At 43.7% G+C, this 22,333-nt stretch overlaps 2 protein-coding genes, 2 long non-coding RNA genes and 1 other non-coding gene across 6 annotated transcripts; 3 read left to right on the top strand and 2 right to left on the bottom strand.

Moving 5' to 3' along the window:
• Positions 1 to 685: 685 nt before the first annotated feature.
• Positions 686 to 9,349, bottom strand: LOC113026841 (isocitrate dehydrogenase [NAD] subunit alpha, mitochondrial-like). The gene is made up of 11 exons (XM_026176036.2): positions 9,224 to 9,349; positions 8,029 to 8,094; positions 7,766 to 7,849; positions 7,062 to 7,176; positions 6,780 to 6,967; positions 4,207 to 4,340; positions 3,434 to 3,536; positions 3,076 to 3,140; positions 2,907 to 2,991; positions 1,978 to 2,130; positions 686 to 1,132 (listed from the first exon to the last, which is right to left on the bottom strand). Exons 1-11 carry the CDS (start codon positions 9,248 to 9,250, stop codon positions 1,049 to 1,051), a joined length of 1,104 nt encoding a protein of 367 aa, XP_026031821.1. The 5' UTR covers positions 9,251 to 9,349; the 3' UTR covers positions 686 to 1,048.
• Positions 3,486 to 4,122, top strand: LOC145428512 (uncharacterized). The gene is made up of 2 exons (XR_013908797.1): positions 3,486 to 3,624; positions 3,858 to 4,122. It is a non-coding gene; the product is annotated as an uncharacterized LOC145428512 (long non-coding RNA).
• Positions 9,350 to 9,418: 69 nt separating the features above from the next.
• LOC145428510 (uncharacterized) lies at positions 9,419 to 18,731 on the bottom strand. Its single transcript, XR_013908796.1, has 3 exons — positions 18,611 to 18,731; positions 9,752 to 9,863; positions 9,419 to 9,482 (listed from the first exon to the last, which is right to left on the bottom strand). It is a non-coding gene; the product is annotated as an uncharacterized LOC145428510 (long non-coding RNA).
• LOC113026849 (calcium and integrin-binding family member 2-like) lies at positions 10,422 to 15,905 on the top strand. Of its 2 annotated transcripts, XM_026176058.2 has the most exons (6): positions 10,422 to 10,657; positions 10,926 to 10,960; positions 12,328 to 12,439; positions 12,564 to 12,711; positions 13,310 to 13,505; positions 15,215 to 15,905. In XM_026176058.2, exons 1-6 carry the CDS (start codon positions 10,607 to 10,609, stop codon positions 15,234 to 15,236), a joined length of 564 nt encoding a protein of 187 aa, XP_026031843.1. In that variant the 5' UTR covers positions 10,422 to 10,606; the 3' UTR covers positions 15,237 to 15,905. The 2 variants fall into 2 exon arrangements, with proteins under 2 accessions (XP_026031843.1, XP_026031832.1); XM_026176047.2 differs by lacking the exon at positions 15,215 to 15,905 and having other exon boundaries at positions 13,310 to 14,149.
• A 347-nt stretch (positions 18,732 to 19,078) lies between the features above and the next one.
• trnaq-cug (transfer RNA glutamine (anticodon CUG)) lies at positions 19,079 to 19,150 on the top strand. Its single transcript has one exon. It is a non-coding gene; the product is annotated as a tRNA-Gln (tRNA).
• The last annotated feature ends 3,183 nt before the right edge of the window (positions 19,151 to 22,333 follow it).

The raw sequence follows: 22,333 nt of genomic DNA, 5'->3' as shown, positions 1-22,333 counted from the left end.
GGGCCCAGCAACTTTGGTTTAGAGCGATGACAGCAGTATTTTTGGTAGAAATCCAGGGACTGGGATATTAAGACTGTAGAACGTGTACCTAACAAAGTGGTCAGAGTATGGAAAAGAGTGAAGACAGGTTTCTGTTTTTAAATAAACAGTTTCTTGATGCTGCTGCTGATCCTGCCCCCCCCCCCCCCTAAACTGGTATTGTTTAAAAGGTCAATACATAGAGTTATAGCCATTTCTCTTACAATTCATTTAGGTTAATTGGGCAAGGTTATTAAATGATCTCAACTCTGGGTAACAATAATGCTAAAATGTATAATCCCAGTTTGAACGACAAGATGTCGTAATGACTCAACATAGCATTGATTTAACAAGGTCATAATGAGGACATTCTTGTTTGCAGTGATGGCCTTGGGAGAAAGCCTCTTTAGGAAATTTAGCCCAATTGAGAGTAATTACAAAAAGCACCTTTATTGAAGTTAAGTAGAACCTCTCTCTGGTGCTGCCATGTTTCCTGATGGTTTGCTCAGTGTTCCACTCTGACTTTAACAGGATACGCTAAACTGTTTCTGAATAATTTCAAATAAAAACGAGTGTTAAGAGCAGATGCTAAACTTGAAGCATTAAAGCTGCATGTTTGAGTCCAAGTGTCTGAGGTGCAAAAGAAAAACAAAACAGAGGAGAGACCTTTCTTTGTAGAATTTTTATATATCCGGGTGAGTAGGAGTGAATAAAGCAGTAACAGGAAGTGGAAACAATAAATAAGAGGACCTTTTACCCGCAGTACTACTGTTACAAAAATACGATAAAGAATATGCGAATGGAACGAAGCACTGATACCGTCATTCATCTGATATTACAGTAAGAAACGCTCATCTCATGCTTCTTGGTGAAACTTGTGCGTTACGCTTGCTGTGAATGTTAAGGACTCAAGATCTTGCTGCAGAAGCCCCACCCCTCCACAGCCAGCAGCTCCAGAGAGATATGACGAGTCAGCAGGATAGGTGGGCGGGCGGGGGGAGCCTCCAACAGCGGCCTCTCCCCTGCAGCTTCAGCCCAGATCCTGGACACGACGGCAGATCTCAGCTGTGAACTCAGAGCACTTTGCACTTCCTCCCAGGTCCTTCGTCAGAACCTGAAACACAAACACATCAGTGAGCAGCAGCTCTTATTTCACAGGAATCTGCTCCAACCAGCAGGTGGTGCTGCTGACAGCCAGCCTGGACTAAAGTGCAGACCCATCCACAGCCACTGGGTGGTGCTCAAACTGACTTCTGTTGAATAAGCCTCCTAAGGCGTAACAATGTATCAACTGTCATCTCAGAAGAGCTCAACAGGAAGTATCCAGCAGCCTCCACTCAGATTAAAAGCAGCCCTGTCAGCAGAGTGTCATGTTTCCCGTCTGCTTCGCTCCAAGATACAGGAGTGTGACAAACCATTAGAAAAAAGATCATACAAAGTGTGATTTTAAGGAGGTCGTCCTCCAGAATGCACAACTGAAAGTAAGTGTAAGATTTTTTCCTGGCGGTCCTGGAGTAACTGCAGCTTCTCTCTGAGAGCATTTCAGGTGTCCTCAATATCATTCCAGCTGTTATTAATGACATTAGCAGAGGTTCTCAGACTCCACTAGAGTGGCTTTGGACGATTCACAACTGAAAATAATCCTATTTATTCTGGGCGTCGATGAAACCAACCAGATCGCCTGATACATGCCGTTTAAGCTTCTCTGCTTTCTCTCGAGCTTTTCAGGCCACCTTGCTCGTGATTGGCTGCCCGTCATAAATAGAAGGTAGGTGGGTGGGGCTGCTAAGACACTCCCCTTTCTTTGTCATCATCCAAAACCAAGAGTAAAAATTCAGTGTTTGGATCAGTCGGAGCTTTTGGCACAATGAGTTACAGACACGCTGCTTTCATTGTTTGAAACTTCGACTTAAAGGAACAAAAATACTGGAGCCCTCCAAGGAGAGACTTCAGCCTCACCTTCTTGTCTCTGATGGTGTCAAAACAGGCCGTCTGGATCTTGTCGGCATGGTCATGCAGACCCATGTGACGCAGCATCATGACAGCACTCAGTAACAGGGCAGTGGGGTTCGCCAGGTCCATGCCGGCGATGTCAGGGGCGGTGCCATGGACCTGCAGCACAAACATTCATTTTAGTTTGTCAGCAAAACAACAATAAATCTGCAGGTCTCCTGATTACAGACGTTTGGTCACAGGATTACAGGACTGGTTAACACTCAGATAATTACACTGTAAAACTGCCTGTTACAAGTTCAATCCAAGCATTCAGTTTTGTGGGAAAAATATCTTTTAAAGAGTTTTACTGATGGGATTTTTCTGTGTACCAGGTCGAGGTGGAGCTCAACATTACTTCACCCCAGGGCTCGACCGGAGCAGCTCTGCATAATTCACAGTTCAGATTAAATCCTTATTCATCCCTTTACTGACATTTTCAGTAGCTCCTGTCTCTTTAAGGACACGACTGTGTGTGTCCACAGTAAGGTTACAACTCAGGCAACTGCACAGACTCTCAAACTCATTCCCAAATGACCACAGTGACATCTCTGGGGTGAGAGCCCCCTCCCTAAATTTCTACTTCTACCAGCAGTAAATGAATCCCTGGGAATGGAGCTTTTGTTCGCAGGGAGTCATTTGCCTCATTGGTTGAAAGACTAAGAACACCTGACATCATATAACAAATTACAGAAGATCAGAAAAGAATATTTAATCTTTTTAAAGCATCTGCTTTTAAAGATTGTACATGCTTTTTGTGCAGAACAACAAGCAAGTGCAGTAAAACTACAGCATGAAGAGTAAAGTACTCAGTGTATGAAGCACAATAAAAACAGATGAAGTATCAAAATTCAGATGAAGCTGCACGGCACTAAAAAAGACAACGCCATACAAACCGATTCGAATATGGCGACTCCGTTGGCGCCGATGTTCCCGCTGGGAGTGACGCCGAGGCCTCCGATCAGACCAGCGCACAGATCGCTGAAACACAGTCACATGACCTCAGCACTTCCAATCACAGCTTCTGATTGGCAACACAGGTTTCAGAGCGAATAATTCACTGACCTCAGGATGTCTCCGTACAGGTTGGGCATCACCAGGACGTCAAACTGGGTTGGATCCTGGACCATCTGGAAAACACAAGCATCGGGACATGTCAGGAAAGTACGGAAGAGGATAAGGGCCACTGGAAACAAAACTAAACAAAAAGTGGGCACATCTTTCTTTCTTTCTGAGAAAAAAGTCAGAATTCTGGAAAAGCAATACTACTGAATACTGAAATTAACCCCCACGTCCATCCAGCTCTGAACACACTCATTAAACATAATTATTTCACTGTCTGGATTAATGAGGTAAACACATTAAATGCAGACTGTGAAACAGCTGCAGAACATCTGGCTGCTGAACTGTTTGGCGGACTCACATTGAGGCACACTGTGTCGAGGTACATCTCGGTAAACTTGATGTCTTTGTAGTTTTCAGCCACCTCGCGGCACTTTCTCAGAAAGAGACCGTCTGACATCCGCCTGCAAACAGAGTCGGAGTTACACAACAGCAACACAACATCTGCACTGCGGGGGAACACGACGCCTGACAGGGACAGAGTCTGAGTGTGTGAGTGACAAAACATGGGTGACATTTTATTTAAAGGAAACATAAATAATAACCCCCAAACTGTTTGAAGTAATTCGATTAAATAAGTCCTCTAATCACTCCTCTCCCTCAGACGTGCAAGCTAAGGTGGAGTGATTACTTGGATTTTGGCTTTCAACAACTATTCTTTGTTCATTTATTTCCACTCTCCTTCTTTCTGTATGTTATCTCTAATCGACCCCTTTCCTTTACAGAGGTGCACTTGTGCCCCGTCCTAAAAGCTGAAACTCAGTAACCTGTGGACTGACTATCAACAGGTGGTAACCCTCGCTGGAGGCAGGCTGCCCACTGTCCATGTGAGATGGACTTTGGGTTTGGTCCATCTCCCATGGGCCTCCGACTGGATGAATCTACCTCACCTCCATTTCTTTCCTGCTAATAAAGTGCTTTTGTTGGCAGTTACTGATGATTAGGAAGTCAAACCTTACACTGGTGAATAAATGAGTTGCCTGATCAGTTTTCTGAATTTGTTCTTCCTCGGCACACGAGGACTAAACATTCCGGTCTCACTGACTGACACACAGGGCGATGGGCTGCACTCACATGATGTTGGCTTTGTGGACGGCGGTCACGCTCGTTCTTTTGTTGTTCCTGGCGTACTCGAAGGCGTACTCAGCGATGCGTCTGCTAGCGTTCTCGGTGATCAGTTTGATGCTCTGAACAACACCGTCGACGATCTACGGCAACAAAAAGATAAGAAACGCACTGAAGTTACTCACAGCTGGACAGAACACAATCGAATCAACAATCAAACTGTGGAGGGACGCAAGAGACTGCACCTATTACCAGAAACACAGAAGGAAAAGATGGATGCGGCTGAATACACATCTGGCAAACTAGTGGAAATCAGTGGAAAACGGGGTAATTCTAGTAGTGGATCCTCCTGCCTCCACACACATGCACGCAACAGGAAGCGTGTCTGCTGCGTTAGCCAATAGGTAACGGAGCAAAAAATAGAAGGTTACAGCTGGTTCGATCGATTTAAACGCTGCGTTTTAAAACAGGAAGTCGAGGAGACCCTGCAATTCAGGCAGAGGAAAATTAGTGTAACAGACCCTCCTGCAGCCTGTAACTGCAGCCTGTGCTGCTTCAACCTTTGTGCTCAGTCAAGGTTTCGGTGCCGTGCCGGTGCAGAAAAAGCTTCTCCACAGCTTTTCTGTGGAAATACATGGAACAGTTTCCAGATTAGGAAACAAGAGGTATGTGACGCACACAGGGAGGGGAGGCCTAATCTTTCAAAGATATAAAAGCATCGTTTTGGGGACATAATTAATCAGATATATACAAGGGGAGGTTTCAGACCTCTAGGACACTAGCAAACATCTTTTCCATGAGATTCGAGGTCTTTACCAAGTTAAACTTGTTCTCAAATAAGGTTTGACCTTACAGAGTTTCAGCTGCTGCAGTTATTAGTCCATCCTGAGGTCAGCTGTGGGTAAAAGTTGAGACAAGGAGGAGGGGCGACACGAATCACCAGACGGAGAACAGGTGGAGGTTCCCAGGGGATGGATGTGAGACTTTACACACACACACACGTTTACTGCCAGCTGGAAGATCTGCTCGGATGCCTCGTTCTTTGAACACGGACACCAGCGTTCATGCTAACAGGTTCTCCCTGCTGCTGGGCTTCGTGCTAACACCGTCTCCAGATCTGAGCTGACAGTGTGAATGCAGACGGATCCACGTCGGGAATGTGTGGGTGAACAGGTGAGCTTCAGGAAGCTGGCAGTGGTTCTGCCGTATTCACAAAACATCCAGAAGCACCAAGAAGATTTAAAGGACCATTCCGCTTTATTTCAGCCTGCTGTGCTTTCCATTCACCTGTCTATGGTGTGTCTATGCCCAAATGTTTACAAAGGTGAAGGAGAGCAGAACAGGCTGAAACGAAGCAGAAATATTTGAAGGTTCAGAGGATTGTGCTTTAAACTTGAGTTGATAACAAATATCAAAGGATCTAATCAGCATAAGAAACTAACTGTCCAATCAGGAGTCCAGAGAATTAAAGACCTGGATCCACAGTCTGAATAAGGGAGCTGCTCAGTGCAGGATGATAGTTAGCATGCTCATCATGTCTGCAGCACAGTGAGCAGAATGTGAAACAGTCTCAGGTCCTTAGTTTGTGTCTTTGGGATGAAAGTGAATCTATCAGAGGTGGAACGAGGTGCTCTGTGAATACGACTCTGGCGCCGCTTCCTCCTTCTTACCAGGAGAGACGAACAGGAGCAGAGCGTCCTGCCTGCAGCTGCTAGCTGACCTGCAGGGAACAGGTGAGGAGGCAGGTAGACCAACCAGTTAACACAGATAACAACACCTGCTAACAGCTTCCAGCAGCATCCTGACTCACACGCTAAAGAACTGGACAACAGTCACTGTGACAGATTCCTGCACACATTTGCTCATTGGTGATTATTTTTGTTTGAATACAGAAAAAAAACCCTGACAGGCTGAAGGACAAAAGGATGCCATGCAGCTCCTAAATGAACAGGTGTGGATAATCCTGGCAGGGTGCACAGCCTTAATAAGTGTAAACTTGCTAGCTGTTGATGAACAGTGGTGGATGTTCACCTTAAAAACGGCCAAAGCTTCTAATAATGAGCTCAGTGTACCTACAGTAACCCCCGTGATCCAAAAGACCTCACACAGTTTTTTCTACTCCTGGCTCTGAATGATGTCAGCAACAGAGGAAATCCCTAATATGGTTATCTGAGGCAAAGAAGCCCCACCCACCTGTTGTTCAAACACTGTTTTTGAGGGGCAACCAATCGGAAGGAAGCTGACTTACAAGGGGAGGAGCTAAAACAGCTTGTTTCCATGAACCACAGCAGCAGCAAGGCCCACTGTGTAGAATAAGTGAGGCTTATTTTGAAATGTGAATCATGCAAAGCTGCTCTGGCACAGTCCACAAATAAAAACAGAACAAAATGAAGCACTTTAAACAAATGCACTACCAAACGTTTCACATACTGTGTCAGAAAATTAAGCAGAACTCCTCTCTGTCTGCAGTTTGTGCATCGCCTGTGACGGCTGCTTTCACACAGCTGTCAGGATTACTCAGGACAGCCCGCTGTAACCCTCTCAGCTTGGAGCTGTCGCACACTCGGCCTCCGTTCACTCACCATGTGTTCGATGCCGCTGTACTCGCCCTCCGTGTTCTCCCGGATGGTGACCAGGTTGACATCGGTGTACGGAGTCTTGTAGCCCTCGATGGAGACGCAGGGCCTCACGTTTGCGTACAGGTCAAAGGTCTTCCTGAGCAGCAGGTTCATGGAGGGGTGACCTGCAGCGATGGGTGTCTTCAGGGGTCCTGATGGAGAAAAAAAAAAATGTAAAAAACAAAAAACACTGACGAGCAGGAATCTTCCAGGAAATCTGTCTAAAGGTAACGGACACGTGCAGACCTTTCAGACCGATCTTGCTCCGGTCCATGGACTCTTTGGCGTCAGGAGGGATCATCCATCTGCCGCCAGGTCCCTTTATCGCCGTCACGTTCCTCTCCTCCCACGTGATTGGAGCCTTCAGAGGAAAATTCTATTTAGAAACTGATCCAAAACCAATCAGTGCCTCCCACCTGACCCTCTTAGAATAGCCAGCAGTGCTTTGTATTTATTTATTTCCAGCACGTTGAGCTCACATAACTTTATAAGAAAAGGTGATATCACATGAAATTTTCAGGGCTGAAAACACACTAAAGATTTATCAAAATGCTCTAACGCAGGGGTGTCAAAGTCCAGGCCTCGAGACCTGGACTTCGACACAGAGGAACAGAAAAGTGCATGGATCCCCTGAAGGTTTGCTCTATATTCTGATCATTTACTCGAGAAAACTTAAATAAAAAGTGTATTTTGGGTAACCCTTGAAGGGTACAAAGAACTAAAGAAGTTACGAGAGATGAAAAATGGTGGAAAAAACAAGGCAAATTAGAACGCACCAGCTATGTACTTCGAGGTGCTTATAACTCAGAAAATACCCACAGCATTAAAGTACATTTTTTCATGGCTTTATTAAATATGTTAAAGTTACTGTTCCAAAAATCCACTGACTCTGAGAGGACTCAGGTGAGATCATTTTCCAGATTTGGCCTCTAAAGTCTGATCAAACTTGCCTTTGCTGCTTCAAAGATCTTCATGACAGCAGCGGAGATCTCTGGACCGATTCCATCACCGGGAATCATGGTGACTGTCTTCACCTGCAGAGACAGAGAGACACAACTCAGACAGCTGGAGCAGATCACAGTCCAGCCGAGATCAAGGTGTCTGCTTTCATGTAAAACATTTCCTGTTATTTATAAATGGATTTTCTGGGAGTTGTGAAGCGAAAACCATCTCTTTGATTGCATCCCAGGAAGGCAGAGGTGGATCTACTCACCCCTCTTGAAAAGGAGGCTGAAGCCAGAGCCGGTTTTCTGACCGCCACCCCCACTGCCTGGGTCAGCTGGAAGAGACGACGTAAAGGTCAACTCAACACAAAACACACCAAAGCAGCTCAAAAACAACCTGATCATGATGGTTAGTCTGTGTTCAGCTGTTTGAAAACACTTGCTGTTGATGTGTAAAACAAAACTGCAAAGAATCACCTTGATTATTTGCTGCTGAGGCTTGAAACACTCCTAATAATTCATATTATAACATTTAAAAATGACTTGAGGAGCTTATATGTACAAACTTTAAGTTCTAGGGCTAAATTCAAGCATCAGTAACAAATTACAAGAAGGGAGAAAATTATTACCACCACTTCCGCTGTTCTGTTTTGTAGATCCTTTGTATGCTGATGTTGATTATTTTTGGATAATGTAGTATATCTCTCACATTTTTTACTGCCTATTACATTACGGTGACTTTTTTCAATGCCGAGTTTATCTCAGGAGCCTCACATTATTTGACATCTTTTCCGTCAGTTAAAACGGGACCTGGAATTTAATCATAGTACGAGTTTAAGGTAAATTGCTTTATTTAAAAAGGGAGTCTGGTGTTCGTCTCCACATTAGTTAAAGCAAACATTTCTCAGCAGCCACACCTAGTTTGAGTCTACCATGAACTAGCTACATGTTGAATTTCATGTATGCAGAAGTTATCAGAGGATATCCACTTTTCGTGAAATGTTTTCAACTAACTTCTACGATCTAATGATTCCATCTAAACTCTAAACTGAGCTTAAATTCGTGCAAATTTAAACGGAGGCTGACGTTGGTTTCTCCGTCACTCTAGTATGGATTTGGGGATCACAGAGAACTAAAGAGCAGAAAGAGCGGGACAGGTCGACGTATTGTCAAGGTAACCAGATTGAGGTTGGCGGAGGGGAATATGTAAAGTCAAAGTTGTATTAGACAGGTGAGACGAGGGTAAACGTCTCCGTCAGCTCCAGAAGCTTCCGTTCACGTGAAGGACGTGGGTTCCTGGCTAAGAGCTAACCAAGGTACATCAGCCCGAAAAAACACGCGGAGAGCGCGTAAAGACAGACAAAGTCACAAACACAGGCTTCAGGACACACACACAGCCCCGTTCATCTGTAACACACAGAGCTTTGGTGGTCTAAAACCGGGAATAAACACGGTGCTTCTTACCAGTGACCTCCACGCGTTGCCTGCCATTCTGCTCAGGAAGAGCTCTCCGAGATCGTCTGTGGAAGAGATGACTCACTCCGAGCTGCTGCCGAAAACCAGCCGGGATAAAGATCCTGTGCGAGCAAGATGACTCACTCCGAGAGAGTTTTGTGGCTGTACGAGTCATTGGCGCCACAGGCTGTTTTTGGCGCCACCTGCTGGACGCTGCACCACCATCAGAATTAGTGCTGCCTTCAGGAGCAATTAGGAAGATCCGAATCTACACAAACAAGGCAAAAGGGCGCTACTCTCCAGTCATCACCGTGATTAGAACATATTAAAAGTTTGTTCACTTCTTTTTTGTTTTTTTATTTGCTGTAATTAGGCTGGGTTTTTTTTAGTGGTTGCCATGTCTATTTATTATATCTTTTTTTTGTTGCTCACTTAGTTTTATTTCTTTACTTATTTATTGGACAAAATGTATGTTTGTGTGAAACAAGAGAATTTGATTTATGTCATTTGAAAAATACACCTGTGTACATCACTTACCCCCTGGTGTCTGAGTAGTTTTTTGATTCTGAGGTTTATATTTTGAGAAAGAGCCACTGCTCCTGCTCTACCCAACACTTGATGTCCACTGTCAGAGCTTTAATTTCTAGACCTGCATGCAAAAAAAAACACTCAGACTCGTGTGCGTGCACTTTTGTTATTGACTTTACTTTGTTTACTGTGAGCTTAGAACCTGTGGCTCTAAGCTCAGAGCTGTGGCTTAGTGTTCAAATGATGTCTGAGATCTGATGGCACAGAACAGCCAGTCTAACATTCATCTCGAGAAAGAAAATCTGCAAACATACATTTCTGTATTTATTTTAGCATAACTTTATTATTATAAAAGGAAAAGAAACAAACAATACATGAAAAATCAGTTGAAAAAGAAAATGGGTTTTACAACTTTTACGCTGATTGTACCCAAGCTGGAAAGCAGATCGAAGAAATGTGTGGTTGAAATAAAGAAAGATGGGTGTAAAGTTATAAAAAGTAATTTATTTAACATAAAAATAAACAAAACAAAAAATAAACAAACATTCTGATAAAGTCATCGTACAGACTAATCTAATGATGTAATTCCAGAATTTCTTCCTGCATTTACAGTTCATGGTTTTCCAAGCAGCAGCTGAAAGCAGCACTGTGATGCCTGCACCTCCTCCTCCTGTCCTCTGAGGCGTCACAATCCTGTTTTCCTCCGCGTTGGGACCAGCAGCAGCAGCAGCAGCAGCATCAGGCTCGCAGACTGAGACCCGGATCAGAAGAGTGGATGTCCCGGCTGTGCGCAGACCTGCTGCCGGATGCAAAGCCAGCTCAGAGTGTGATGCAGCTGTGTGATGGGAGGATCCGCCGGCCAAGATGGGCAACAAGCAGACAACCTTCACCGAGGAACAGCTGGAGGCGTATCAGGTGAGGGGGGGCAGGATGGAGGCGGACAGCTGGATGTCCTTCAGAGAGGCGTGAAAGGTGGAGAGGTGTCTGCCTTCATGGCTCAGCAGAACGCAGACCACATCAGATCTGCCTCCTGCTGCTGATTGGCTCTGCATCCTGCTGCACTGGATGATGATGATGATGGTGGTGGTGGTAGTGGTGAAGATGCTGACTGATGGTGAAAGCAGATCCTCCCTGAGGACTGGCCGCTCTGACTCACTTTCTTCGTCTCTCTGTTTGTTCCCAGGACTGCACCTTCTTCACCCGGAAGGAAATCCTGCGGTGAGTGTGGCGCACGGCGAAAGTCTGCTGGTCTTCTTTTCTTTTTGAATCTACACCTTCATCACTCACTGAGGGAGAGGAACGACTGCAGCTCGGCTATTTTTCCTGCTGTGTATTGTAGGCGCGATGTGTTTACACAATGGTTTTGATGATTGGCTTTACTGTACTGGGATCTACTAAACTCACACTGAACGCAGCGCGCTTGGAGTATATTTTAATAGCTGATTGACTCATTTTAACGAAGCACAAAAGGAAACACTTTATATGCTTCACACACCTGTCCTGCATGGTGATACGACCCTTCAAAGTTTACTCAAAATGCACTTTTTGAAGTTTTCTCCAATAAGTAATTAGAAACAGATCAAACATCCATGGTACAGATGGTATTTCTGTTCCTCTACATCAAAGTGGATGTTACTAATGCTCAGAAAAGGTTACAGGAAGAATTGTACCAAACAAAAAACACATTTTAGCTTCAGATTGTGACACTTGAGTGGGCTTAAAGTGGATTTGGGTTGCATGCTTTAAACAGAGCTTAAATGAGTTTTTCAGCACTGGAAAGATCTCGTGTAGTCATGACGTTGTGAAGAAACAAAAATGCTGGGAAAAAAATTTGTGCAAAATTTCCACCCACACCTATGCACCTCCAGGACCTGCAGCTCCACCTGTTTTCATAGTATGAGGTGAAACTGTTCAGTAGACTGAAGTGAGATTAACTGAGCTGATTTCAAACATCAAAACTGGATTTTTTAACTTATTTTAAGATGACTTGTAACGTAGGCTGATTCACCGTTCCTGTATTTCCTGTCACATGACCCAGAGTTAGACCTTCATATTAAACCTGCACAGTTTAGAAAAATAATGAGTAAACGTATCTAAAGGAAATCCCTGTGAGCCAAACACTCAAACTTCAGATTGCTCTGAATGCTTTGATTCCATCATTTGGTGCCAGTAAAGCTCAAAAAGTCTGGATGCTGCCCTTCAGCAGGCTTCTGCGAGTTGACCAATCAGAAGAAAATGGCATGAGAGGGGGTGACCTTCAAGAAACAGTCCCTGGGTGGGATAAATAAAGGTCAAGACTGAAACTCTAGAGGTGGAAATGAGCAGATTGGAGTCGCTCAGACAAACACTTTACAGCTACAGACGGACAGCGTCGGCGTGTTTCAGATTCTCCTTCCTTGTTCCAGCAGCTTTTATCTTAAGGTTGCATCATTTTGTTAGGAAGGCTTTGATCACTGACTGACTGATGGAAACTTGTTGCTTTTCTCTCATCAGTCTGAAATTTGGGATCCTGAATGTAAAGTGTTATTAAAGTGAATGTATTAGACTCCTGTGTAAACTGCTGACTTTGCTCTAATGTGCTGCAGGTTACACGCTCGATATCGTGAGCTGGCGCCACATTTAGTGCCGCTGGACTACACCAACAACCCCGACATCAAAGTCCCGATGACGCTCATCGTCACCATGCCTGAACTGAAGGTACAGTTTGTACAGGTCAAAATTCTGCTGGCTGATGCAAGACTTTAAAACAAATGTGTCTCACATCCCGGTTTTTGTTGGCCGTTATGTTCAACTGTGTGATGTTTTGCGTCTGTGCTGACAGGAAAACCCGTTTAGAGAGAGAATCGTGGAGACGTTCTCCGAGGACGGACAGGGGAACCTGAGCTTCAGCGACTTCATCGATATGTTTTCTGCCCTCTGTGAAGCTTCACCCAGAGAGCTCAAGACCATTTACGCCTTCAAGATATACGGTAACGTGCGCCTTCAGGTGGAGAAGCTCGGGTTGGGTCTGAGATGACACACCTGTGGCAGCAATGTGCCTCGGCGAGTACTCGCTTCAGAATAAGTGCTGTTTTCCTGATTTAAACAAAAATAGCATGACTATATAAAAGATTATTTTAATTAATTATTTCAACTTCGTAAGTATATAATTAAGAGAAAATTATTAATTCCTGGAAAATGATTATTATAATTTCTGAAAATATTAAAAGAAAGTAAAATGTTAATATACACAAATCTCTCCTAAATGTAAATAAAATGGCCAAAAATATGTGAATAAAAGAATTATCATTCAAAATAATCAAAAAATTTAAATAATTATTATTAGTCTAAAAATTATTCTTCTAAATATTAAATGTCACTAAATTAACATTAAATGTCTAAATAGATTTAAATGGTCTCAAAATAATATATGAGAAATCTAAATAAAGTCTAAGAAAATGTATAGTTTACAAAATGATTTCATTATTTGCAGTTATTACTGTTGATTACATGGAGATTATTCGTAGAATAAGTTCAGGTTTTTGTGGCAGCCCAGTACTGAGTCGTCTCGTTGGGGATCTGGTCCAGACTTTAACAGGGACAACTTCATCTGTAAGGAGGACCTGGAGAAGACCCTGAACAAGCTGACCAAAGGGGAGCTGACGCCCGAGGAGGTCACGCTGGTGTGTGACAAAGCCATCGAGGAGGCCGACCTCGACGGAGACAACAAGCTCTCATTCGCCGACTTTGAGAACATGATCTCCAAGGCTCCTGACTTTCTGAGGTACCGTCATCTCTTCTGTTATGTGTTCATTTTTTAAAGTAAGGCAGAGACGTGGCTGCTCCTCTCCCACAAACCTCCACAGTGACAGCGCGAAGTTAGAAAAGTATGTGATTGGTTTTTTAATCCTTAATTTCTGTGTTTGGAATCGGTCCAAAGTGTTTTTTGCTGCTCAGACTGTTGTCTGACTGTTTCTTATATTTCCCCTCCAGGCTGTCATGGGGTGCTGTTGCCAGCTCATCACAATAATGTCACATAACACATCAGCTCTGTGCTCTCTGCTCTTGAAGCAGCATTTTTTGGAGGAAAATATGCTTTAGGGTCAGTTTTCTTCTGTTCTGCTGGCAGTATCACTAAAACACGATGATCTGCAGGGTTATCAACAGTTTTCATCCATCCACCACAAAGGCACACACTATTTTAGCCTTTTAATTCACAGTCAGCCGTACAGACTGTGCTGCGGCTCAGTATGATCCTCCCACTAATGCAGCGGTGTCAAACTTACTAAATGAGTCTTACTGTGCGCTGGAAGATATTTGTAGTTCTTGTTTGATCTGCTGCTCAACACACATCAGTTGTTTCACGATTGAGGCTGAACTGAGGGGCTGCATGAAGGGACAGCATCAAATCAATGAGAAGCTTCACCGTGAAGCTGCCGGCGGGATGTCTCCTGAAAGGACAGAGGATGGTTGTGATCCAGGTCCTGATCCAGGTCCTGATCCAGGTCCTGATCCTGGCTGTGAGTGTTTCTCACTCAGGCTGCTGAGTCTTCTGCTGCTCTGCATAAAGCTGCAGAGATAAAACCCACGAGTTTTACTGCTGGCAATCCATCACAGTGTCCCACAGTGAGCACAGAGGAGGGGTGAAGGGAGAGACAAGGGGAAGAAGAGTAGAGTGAGGAGGAGGAGGGTGCATTTATCAAGTCATTGAGTTCAGTCATTAATTTGTCTATCACACTGGACCGCCGCTCAGAGATAATAGCTGGAAACTGGGCTCAAGGGTTGGTGTTACTATGGCAACAGAAGCAGTTAAACTGTAAAAAGAGAAAGCTGGAAAGCCATTATGTTTTTACTAGCAGGTACATCACCTCCCGCGTCACCCTGGTTACGGTCGGCCAGTTAATCTGACGTCACAAAGCCGAGCAGCTCGACTGTCATAAACGTCGGCGTGAACGCGCGTCTGCAAGGTGCGGCGCACAGATCGCAGCATTTACGCTCGTCCAGTCATTTATGTCTGCTTACAACAGACTCTGCAGCACCTGCTGCGGACCCCCAACCGGCCGGCCCTCCCTGAGCCCGGTTCTGCTAGAGTTTTCTTCTTGTTAAAAGGGACTTTTTCCTTCCCATTGTCACCAAGTACTTGCTCATAGGGGGTCGTCTAATTGTGGAAGTTTTCTCTGTAGCACTGTGGGGTATTTACCCGACATTGTAAAGTAGTTTGAGGCAGCTCAAAGTGAGCATGTTTTCCAGTCGCTCTGCCCTGGAGGTGAATCCTATGAAACATTACATGCAAAGATAATTGTCAGAGTTTTAATTTAAAGAGTAAAAACAGACTCCTGACAGCAACTGAGATGCACCATTACCATCCTGCAGTTGATACAACGAGGCTAAATTTCACAGTTTCATCCAGTTACAGCCTGAGAGGTTCAAACAGTTAATGATGATTCAGTCAGTCCTAGAAGTCACCCACATCTGCTTGCTTTGTGTCTTCAGCAATTTCCACATACGAATATGAGGCAGCTGAGATCCTGCAGAGGAAAGACGTCTCTCTTCGACCCCGATTCCACCTGAACCTCGGACCCAGCTCGACTCAGTGCCTGTCCTTTCTACTGCCGGCGGGGAGTCTTCTTTCCTGAAAGATCCTGAGACCTGGACTGTCTCGATCACGCAGTCATTCCAGAGGGGATACGGTTACTGCATGAAGCCTCTCTCTGGGATGGAGTTTGAACTCAGCTTAGACAGGGCTGACTTTCTTCTCCCCTGTGGACGTTTCCGATTTTCTGAGAAACATCTGTGAGGACGGCGCCGCAGTGGATACAGAACAGGGCTTTTCTGAATTTAGTGCTTTTCAGAAAGGCCTCATCCAAAACTGGATTCTTTTTAAAAGCACATCTTTAAAGGGCAAAACAGTGAGGAGCTATGCAATCTTTCTCCATAAAGTGCATGTTGTAAATTGCTTCTAGCTGGTGAATTTGTACATCTGGTTTAGTGAAGCATTCTGGTGCATAACGACAATCATAGTAAACTGTAGCTCAGTTGATGGAAGGGCTCTCTCTGTCATCTCACCTGTACTCCTGGCTTTGATAAAACTTTTTCCTGCCTCCTACTAACTTGATATGACAGCTTTCACTCTTTCAAGACAAAATATTTTATGGCTAGAATCAAATAAAAGGTTGTTCTGTCACTCGATGCTTCACGAGGCTTCTTGTCTGAGAAAACCGATCCAGGTTCAGGCGAGGGCGCGAGCTGTTCCTCATCCTGCAGCTAAACACATCAGGTCTTAACATTGGTTTGTACCATCAAGTGTCTAGAGCAGGGGTGCCCAATCCCGGTCCTCGAGAGCTACCGTCCTGCAGCTTTTAGATGCATCCTTGTTCCCACACACCTGAATCAAATGAATGGCTTGTTATCAGGCCTTTGCCAAACATGATGGCATGCTGAAGAGATCAAACCATTTGATTCAGCTGTGTTGGAGTAGGGATGCATCTAAAAGCTGCAGGATAGTAGCTCTCGAGGACCGGGATTGGGCACCCCTGGTCTAGAGGAAGAACAGGAGGAGGTCCAGGAATGCTGTTGGTCTGCAGCTTTGAAGGTCTGAAGGTTTGCTCTGCTACAGGAAGACACTTCAAAGCACCTTTCACTGTAAGCCTTTCTCTTAATGCACAATTTATATGAGAAATGATTTACAATACTGCATAGTTTCACCTAGTAGGACTCTCACTGGGCTGTTGGTTACAGGGAGCACTGTCATGCTGGGGGAGGAGGTGGAGGAGCTGCAGTTTGGATGGGCCGTTCAGTCGTTACACTTTTAGAGCCTGCAGATAACACGTTATCTCAAACTTATCACTTTTGATTTAAATACTCTGCTAATCCACCGAAAGATTCAATCCCCACAAAAATCATTTTATCACAAATCTATTTATAACTTTCCTTCTAGTTCACCCAGCTCAAATGTCTTCAAAAGATTTTTCCCCTAAAATTCTGAACGAGGACTGCAGAAAAGCAGCCAAGAGGAATTACTGGCTGGAATCATTTGCATTATCTGTACCCAGTCATGTCTAACAATAGAGGAATGACTACTCCTGTTCTAACCTCTAGAGACGTGATCCAGTCTACAGATCAGTTAGCGTAGCTGCTAGTGGTCTCCTGTAAACTGTGGGGTCAGAGTCGGCTGTAGTGATTCAAGGAATAAGAAATAGATGTGTAAAGACGGAGCTTCAGACATCCGTCTGTACTAAGAGGCCTGGAATTACTGGGAAACTAGAAGGTACAAGATGAGTTCACCTCTCCTTCACAGTACAGTCAGCTGGCTGTGAGTTTGAACTCTGGGTGGTGTGAATAAGCTGAAGCGCCTCCTCCTGCAGCTGCTGTTCAGTTCAGGCTGCAGAGGCACATCCGTCCTGATTATCATGAGCAGCCAACTGTGGTGAAGACACGGCGTTCCTGCTGCTGCAGCACAGCAGCCTTCATCTGCTGGATTACACAACCTCCACCAGGACACACCTGACATTTACAGGTACAGCACACTGCACGCAGGGCAGGATGAGCACCCCGCAAGGCCACCAGTCTGTAATGATCTATGCAGCATATGCTAATCTCAACCAGAATAACAAAAAGATTAAATGTCGATTTTTGCCAAACGAGGTTTCTCTCTCTGCAGTGATGGTGGAGAAACATGAGGTTAGCATACTGAGTCAGAAGAGTCACAACAACAATAAACAGGAAGTCAGTAATGTTAGTGTGTCAGCAGGTGGAGCTGCAGTAGTAGCACTTTAGTAGCACTCTAATTTGAATCGTTGACCGATGCCCTCAGACTAACAACTAATTTGAACTCAAACACTTAAAAAACAAAACATTAAAAAATCAAAGGAACATTTTTGTGGGTAAATTGTCATCATGTTTTTCAATACAACCTGCTGAGACAACATGAATTTATTTCTATTTTATAGTACAGTCCTGTGAAAAGGCACGTTTTAACAGGACTCTATGCAGTCATGTGTAAAACTAAGCAAACATACTGCTTCCATTGGAATTAAGATGCTGCTAATCAAATGCACTTAGCTGATCATCTATAAATTAGAGCAACTCTATAAAAGCAGAGGTTTTGACATTTTGCCGTTGTGCATTAACACAATCACAAAGGAGTGGACGTCTCAGCAAATTCACACCAAGGTCAGACAACTTAAGACTTCTTTGTTATCAGTGTGATTTTTTTTTTCCCTTTTGAAAAACCCGTGAAGGTGTGCCAGGACTGTGGGAGAACAGACGGAGAGCAGGTACCAGGACCTGAGAGCAAAGAACCATCTTGCTCTGAGGTCGCAGTTCTAATCACTGTACTCATCTGAAATCAAACCGAGTCTGTAAGTATACCTCAAAACTAACAGGACGCATACACATGGATTATCACCAGTAAGGTGCTTTTGTTGTCCATGTGGTGTCTATGCTGGAGGTGAAGCAGGTAAAGTCTGCAGACTACACGCTGCCAGACTTTAAATAACCACAGAGGAGAGTGTGTGATATTAGATTGTTGTGTAACTGAAGCTGAGGAGCATCGACGTGTTGGCAGGATGAAACAGCAGCTGATGATCAGCAGATAGCAACAACATCGACCTGTTTTCACTGACAGAAACATGAGACCAGTGTTGATCTGAGGTCAGTAGAATTTTAGCAGGAGCTGCGCTTCACATCCAACTCACAATTCATCCACAGAACAATTCATCCAGCAGTGCTTCTAGTTTTTAGCAATCACGTGTGTGCAATCAGCAGTGAACACATGGAGTTGAATTCATCCTCAGAAAGTGACAAAAATAATTTGCAATAAAATAAAATACTCCACGGATCAACAACATAATAATATAAAGAAGAAGAAAAATGATGACTAACAGATACCTTCCACACCGTGCTGGCTGTGTTGTGCCGTTTATTGTTTGCAGGTAGTTGTTCTGCTGTGTTACACTGACACCTGGTGGCGAGTGGTGGATTTACTGACAAACGTTTCTGTACTGAAACAGTAAAACGATTAAATAAGCACTGACCGAACTATTAGTGACCGGTGTGGTCGCAAAACCATGTTCGTTCGTTTGTTTTGTCAGATTTTATCCACCGTGCTGATGGACCCGGGAACTAATACGTTTCACAGTTGTATATACAACCTTTACGTCCAAAATCCGGGGGATGTGACGTCAGAGGCGATGCTAGATTTGAGGTTTTAACATGAAATCTATAGACGATTCGTATGTAAATAAACGGATCGTTGTACAGCGAAAAAAATCCTCCCAACAGCTTACATAAATCATATCGGGGAGGTCATGTCTGTTCGACTTTTAAATAATGAAATTTCCGACGATGTAAGCACGTGGTTCCATGGTGTAATGGTTAGCACTCTGGACTCTGAATCCAGCGATCCGAGTTCAAATCTCGGTGGAACCTGCCCTCATTTTTCTCCTGATACACAGGAATAAATCCATCAAGTATAAAAAATAAAATTGACTGAATAAAGTCACAGCAGTTAGTAGAAGCGCAGCCCTGTGCGCAAGTGTCATAGGACCAGGTGACATTCATACCTCATATCTTTACTTTTTGATATGAAATACAAGAAATACATGCAGTGGTTTATTGAAAAGAGCAAATATAAATGTAAATGCAGCAGTCCGGTTTCTATGACCATCTTTATTCTTCAACACAACCTTAACTCTGTTAAGCATTTAAAAAAAATCTTATTCAGGAATAGATTTACAGGCTTGTTGAATCCCGCACTGCTTTGATAATGTTGAGCTTCAGGTTCTGGGGAGGCTAATCCATGACTGATAATGTTCCATTGTCTGTTTTTATATCCAAGAATGCTTTTACTGCACTGGCACTGTGTTTGGAGTCCTTGTCCCAAACACTGAAAAATGGTTAAAAAAAAAGAAGTTGTTTTCTGTCAGGTTTTTCCAGATGATGTTGCATGGTGGATCATCTGAGAAGCTCCTTCAGTCCTAAAAGCAATTGGTGGAGAGTCCCAGATTTTAAGCCCTATGGGAGTGTCTCCAAGAGGATCATGGACCCCCACTGTTCCTCTGCCTAATCACCCAAGCCAAGGTGTGAAAATGGGTGTCGGTCACAATCAGACAAGGTTTCGGGTGAACCCATTGTGAAACCTAGTCCCACCCTGCCGTGTGATTTACTGAGGTCAAAAGGCCCAGGATGTGAGTGGGTGATAAGGCGTCTGTGAAGTGAGAACCATTTCAGGTGACTACATCATGGAGCTCATTGAGAAAAGGCCAAGGGTTTGCAGCGCTGTCAACAAAGCTAAGGGTGGTTCAGGAATCTAAAAGACTTATTTAGAGTTATTTATCAGTTTTTTCTTTGCTACATAATTCTTGCTTCATATATTTGATATCATCAGTATGTATCTACAATGTAGAAAGCAATAAAAATAAACACAAAAATAAACAAAATGAGAAGGTGTGTCCAAACTGTTGACGGGTCTGGCTCCTTGGAAGCAAAAGATAAAGAAGTGAAGTGTGGCTCAAGAGTTTTACACAGTACTTCACTTCTTTAACTTTTAAGATCAGGTGATTAGCTTGAGTAATCACATACATTTCATAGTCATGCACAAAGACAAATGTAAGAGAATGTGCACAGAAACAAAGCAGGGATGTTTGATGTTCCACATGTCTCTCATGGTTAACGGCTCATTATTTTAAACATTGTAAATGAGAAGCAGTGATGTCTCAAGCTGCTGTCTCCTTATTTGCCCCTTAAACTGAACATGACCCCTCACTTTGTATAGTGGTGAGGATTCGGGCCACCAGTCAGACGTTTGGAGGTCCAGATTGAGCCAGACTGTGGGTGATCCTCTCTGTTTATCAGATCATAGATTTAAAGTCTTAGTTCCTCATTAAAACGCCTAATGTCCTCATTAAATCGCCTTCATTAGTGGAAACAAAGCAGGAATGACACAGAGGGTTGCAGTCCTGGCAGAATGGATGGACAAGGTCAACCTGACCTGAACACGACCTTGATGTTACCTCATCGGTGATTTATGCAGGAGTTCATGCTCTGGATTTATCAGCAGGAAATCAGTTCTAACTGGACAAACCGTCCGCTCTCAGCAGTCTGTCAGCAGTCTAAGAGCTGAAGCGAAATCACCTTATCAGCCTAGAGGAGAGAAAGGCCTATTTAATAGAGCTGCAGGTCAGACTGAGGAGGTCATAATGAGCTTACAAAAGAGCCGTTTGGCAAAAATAAATAAAAAGAGTGCACAGTGCAGAGCATATGGTTTCCCTGGTATGCAAAAGGAGACGGTTTAATGTGTGCAGTGTAAAAGCTAAAAAAAATGTAACGTAAGGGATGAATATCAGAAGTACAAAGTGAAATGTGGCTACAGCTTCGAGGGACAAAGCTTTGAGACTCACAAACCTGAGCCCGACTCCTTCTTCTTCTGTCGTTTACAAGAAACCAAAAATCTAGACATTGCTCATTCTCACTTCACGTGTTTGAACATGTGTGCTGCTCTTACAGTCTGGGCTCTGCTGGCTTCGGTGCTTCCAGCAGATCATAAATCTGCAGCAGTGATTCTTTGCAAAAAACCTGGATTTGGATCATCACCGATGTGTTGGACTGGGCTGAGGTGTTAACACGGCGCAGAAAAGTTAGACAAATATTACTGTCAGCGCCGTCAAACACGTACCAGGGTTCGTTTGATGTCACGGTAGATCTTTCACCATGGATGAAAAAAAATTAGGAGGTTGTGTAAAATGTTAATAATGACAGAATTCAGCTGTTTACAAATCCTTTACATCTAATTTTTATGTGCGAAAGGACCTTTACCCTGCTGACTCTGGAAAAGTACTGTTTTAATTCTTTTAGACCTGAGTGCAGCACTGTTGATCACACAATCCTATGAAACCGTTTGAAGACGTGCGTCGGCATCCAAGGTTCTGCTCTAAAATGGTTTGCCTCTTACTTAGAGAGCAGAACTCCTTGATGCAGGGCAACAAAACTCTTCCCCTGCTACACTTACTTGTGGAATACCTCAGGGCTCTATTCTGGGCCCCGTCTTATTCTCCTTATACATGCTCCCATTAGGCTCTATTTTTCAGAAACACCAAATTTCCTATCACTCTTATGCAGATGATACACAGTTCTACCTCTGTCTAAAACCATGTGCTGATAGCACATTGCAGAAAGGTTCAGATTTTCTTAACAATATTAATTGCTGGATGTCTTTGAACTTTCTCAAACTAAACCATGACAAACTTGACATTATCATTTTTAGCGACTAAGACTGTTAGTCTCATAAGAAATGTCTTGGGCCCATTATCAGCTATTGTACATCCCCATGTACATCTGAGGACTTTTGGTGTTGTTGAGTTTCCTGCACTCCTTCTTTTTAGGAATGTATCAGACTGTTGATTTGAACACTCCTACATTTTTTTGCTATCTCTCTGATAGCTTTATTTAGGTTTGTCAGCCTAATGATGGCCTCCTACACGTGCATCACTGATATGAAGTTCAACTTGAAATAAACTCTAGAAATTTATCTCCTTAATTTGTCATGAAATAATGAGTGAACAGACCTCACCTGGCCATGAACCTGCCTGTCAGCCAGTTGTCCAATTAATTTTG

This window comes from Astatotilapia calliptera, chromosome 1 (genome assembly GCF_964374335.1).
Source record: "Astatotilapia calliptera chromosome 1, fAstCal68.1, whole genome shotgun sequence".
Lineage (NCBI taxonomy): Eukaryota > Metazoa > Chordata > Actinopteri > Cichliformes > Cichlidae > Astatotilapia > Astatotilapia calliptera.
The sequence above is the reverse complement of the archived record's forward strand: the minus strand, read 5'-3'. Positions and strand labels throughout refer to the sequence as shown.